The 2191-nt window shown below is 58.5% G+C and overlaps 1 protein-coding gene across 1 annotated transcript in view; it reads left to right on the top strand.

Annotated features, from left to right (window-relative positions):
- Positions 1 to 988: 988 nt before the first annotated feature.
- LOC104286550 (gamma-secretase subunit Aph-1b-like) overlaps positions 989 to 2191 on the top strand; it is a 3501-nt gene continuing 2298 nt past the window's right edge. The window contains exons 1-2 of the mRNA XM_009885160.1: positions 989 to 1029; positions 1194 to 1364. Of these exons, the coding sequence (XP_009883462.1) occupies positions 989 to 1029; positions 1194 to 1364 (212 nt within the window). The remainder of the gene's footprint in view (positions 1030 to 1193; positions 1365 to 2191) is intronic.

Raw genomic sequence — 2191 nt, forward strand, 5'->3', positions numbered from 1 at the left:
TAGTGTCCATACTGGTACCAGTGCTGGTGCTGGTACCAGTATGGGTGTGAGGGGGTACTCGTACCAGTGTTGATGCTGGTGCCAGTATGGGTGTGACAGGGGCGCTGGTACCAGTGTCAGTGCTGGTACCAATATGGGTGTGAGGGGGAATTGGTACCAGTGTGGGCTTGACAAGGGTGATGGTACCAGTGCTGGTGCTGGTACCAGTATGGGTGTGACAGGGATGTATCTGGTACTGGCAGAGGCAGAATGGAGGGACCAGTACCAGTGCCATTGTGGGTATGACACGAGCACCAGTACCAGTACTCATACTGGGGCTGCTGTGGGTGCAATAACAGCATCAGTACCAGTACTCATACTGGTTCTGCTGGGGGCACAATAGGGGCACCAGTACCAGTACTCCTACTGGTTGCTGTTGGATGACAGGGGCACCAATATTGTTTCTCTTAGTGTTGCAGTCATGGGCACGTTAGGGACACCAGTACTCATACTGGTGGTCATGGTCATGATGAGATCACCAGTACCATTGCTCATACCCTCGTGTGAGTCTGGTAGGGGCACCAGTGTCCAGACTTGTGCTGGTACCATTGCAGGCACAGCAGGAGCACCAGTACTTGTACTGGTACCGTTGTGGGTGTGACAAAGAGCACCAGTGCTGGTGTTCATACTGATGTGATTCCTTGCACAACAAGGGCAGTAGTACTGGTATTGTACTGGTCCACTGTGGTCACCACATCGTGTGGACATGATGCAGAGGACACTGATACCAATAATGGCATGGGATCAGTGGAACACTGGTACCAGTACTAGTGCAGGGTTCGTAGCGGTACTGGTGCATGCGTGGGATCAGTAGGGTATGGTGCTGGAACTGGTACCAGCATGGATGTGAGCCTGGTGCTGCTACTCGTACTGGTGTGAGCACAAGGGGGCCATTGGTGCCGGTTCTGGTTACCTGGAGGAGGATTGCAGGCACAGCAGCGATACCAGTATGGACACGACCTACCCAGCACTGGTACCAGAACGGCACTGGTACTGGCAGCAGAGTGGGCAATGCCAGGGCACAGCTGCCAGTGCCGGTACCAACACAGAGGGGTGCGGGCATGGTGCCAAGGGGCATGGACATGTCAGCAGCACCGGTACCGGCACTGGTCCCGGCACAGCACCGGTGCCAGCAGGCATTCTCTCTCTTGCAGGGCTTTCTTCTGGCTGGTGTCGCTGCTGCTTTCCTCCCTCATCTGGTTTGTCGCGGTTAAAGCCAGCGACCCCCGGGATGAGAAGCTGCAGAAGGGGCTGTTGATATTTGGGGTGATGTTCTCTGTGCTGCTGCAGGAGGCCTTCCGCTTCCTCTACTACAAGCTCCTCAGGTAAGGGCATCCCCAACCCCGCTCCAGTGCTGCAGGATGGTCCTCCCATCCTCCTGACTGTGGGGGTGCCAGTTTTTGGCTGGGAGCTCCTGGGGTGTGGGGGATGCCAAGGGTGGCACCAAGCCAACTTGGACCTCGCTGGTAGTGTGCCAGTGGTACCTGTGTTGGTACGTTCATCGGGTCTCAGGTGACAGAGCAGAGCAGTCCTAAGATCTGGAGGACCCAGGGCTGAGGTGGCTGGTGGCATCTCCCTGAATTCGGGACAGGTAGGCTGTGGGTTTGGGCTGCTGCAGAACGTGTCACATCCTCTCTGCCCTGGTCAGTAGCACCAGCAGTGCTCCCGCAGCTTGGGGGGATGCCAGGGGGACATCAGGCACTGGGAAATGCCTGCTTTGCTGCGTAGGGGACAGAGGGTTAGGGTTCTGCCCTGGCCTCCTGGCAAGTCTTGTTCCTTTCTTAGGGATGGTTTTATCTGAGCAGGGACAGCCTGAAGGTGGTTTCGGGACTCTGTGGGGCAGCATGTTGCCACTGGCCCTGTGCTCGGTGCCTTGGCCAGCCCAGGGCAAAGTCTCGGCGCAGCCTCAGCAGCTCCTGGCCTCACTGCTGCCGCCGGCCCGGAGCGCAGGGGCTTGTGCCACCTGACGGGTGAGCATGCGCTGCACCCTGTACTGCGTTCGGACGGATGGATAGACGGACGGACGCTGCGCTGGGGCTGGGCAGGCAGACAAGGGAAGGCGATGCTGGGGTGGGCATCCCTCATACCCCGTAGCCTTCCCGGCTGGCTGGGCGCTGGCAAGGGGCTGGGGGAAGGCAGCGGGGTGGGGGGT

This window comes from Charadrius vociferus, unplaced genomic scaffold (genome assembly GCF_000708025.1).
Source record: "Charadrius vociferus isolate BGI_N301 unplaced genomic scaffold, ASM70802v2 scaffold990, whole genome shotgun sequence".
Taxonomy (NCBI): domain Eukaryota; kingdom Metazoa; phylum Chordata; class Aves; order Charadriiformes; family Charadriidae; genus Charadrius; species Charadrius vociferus.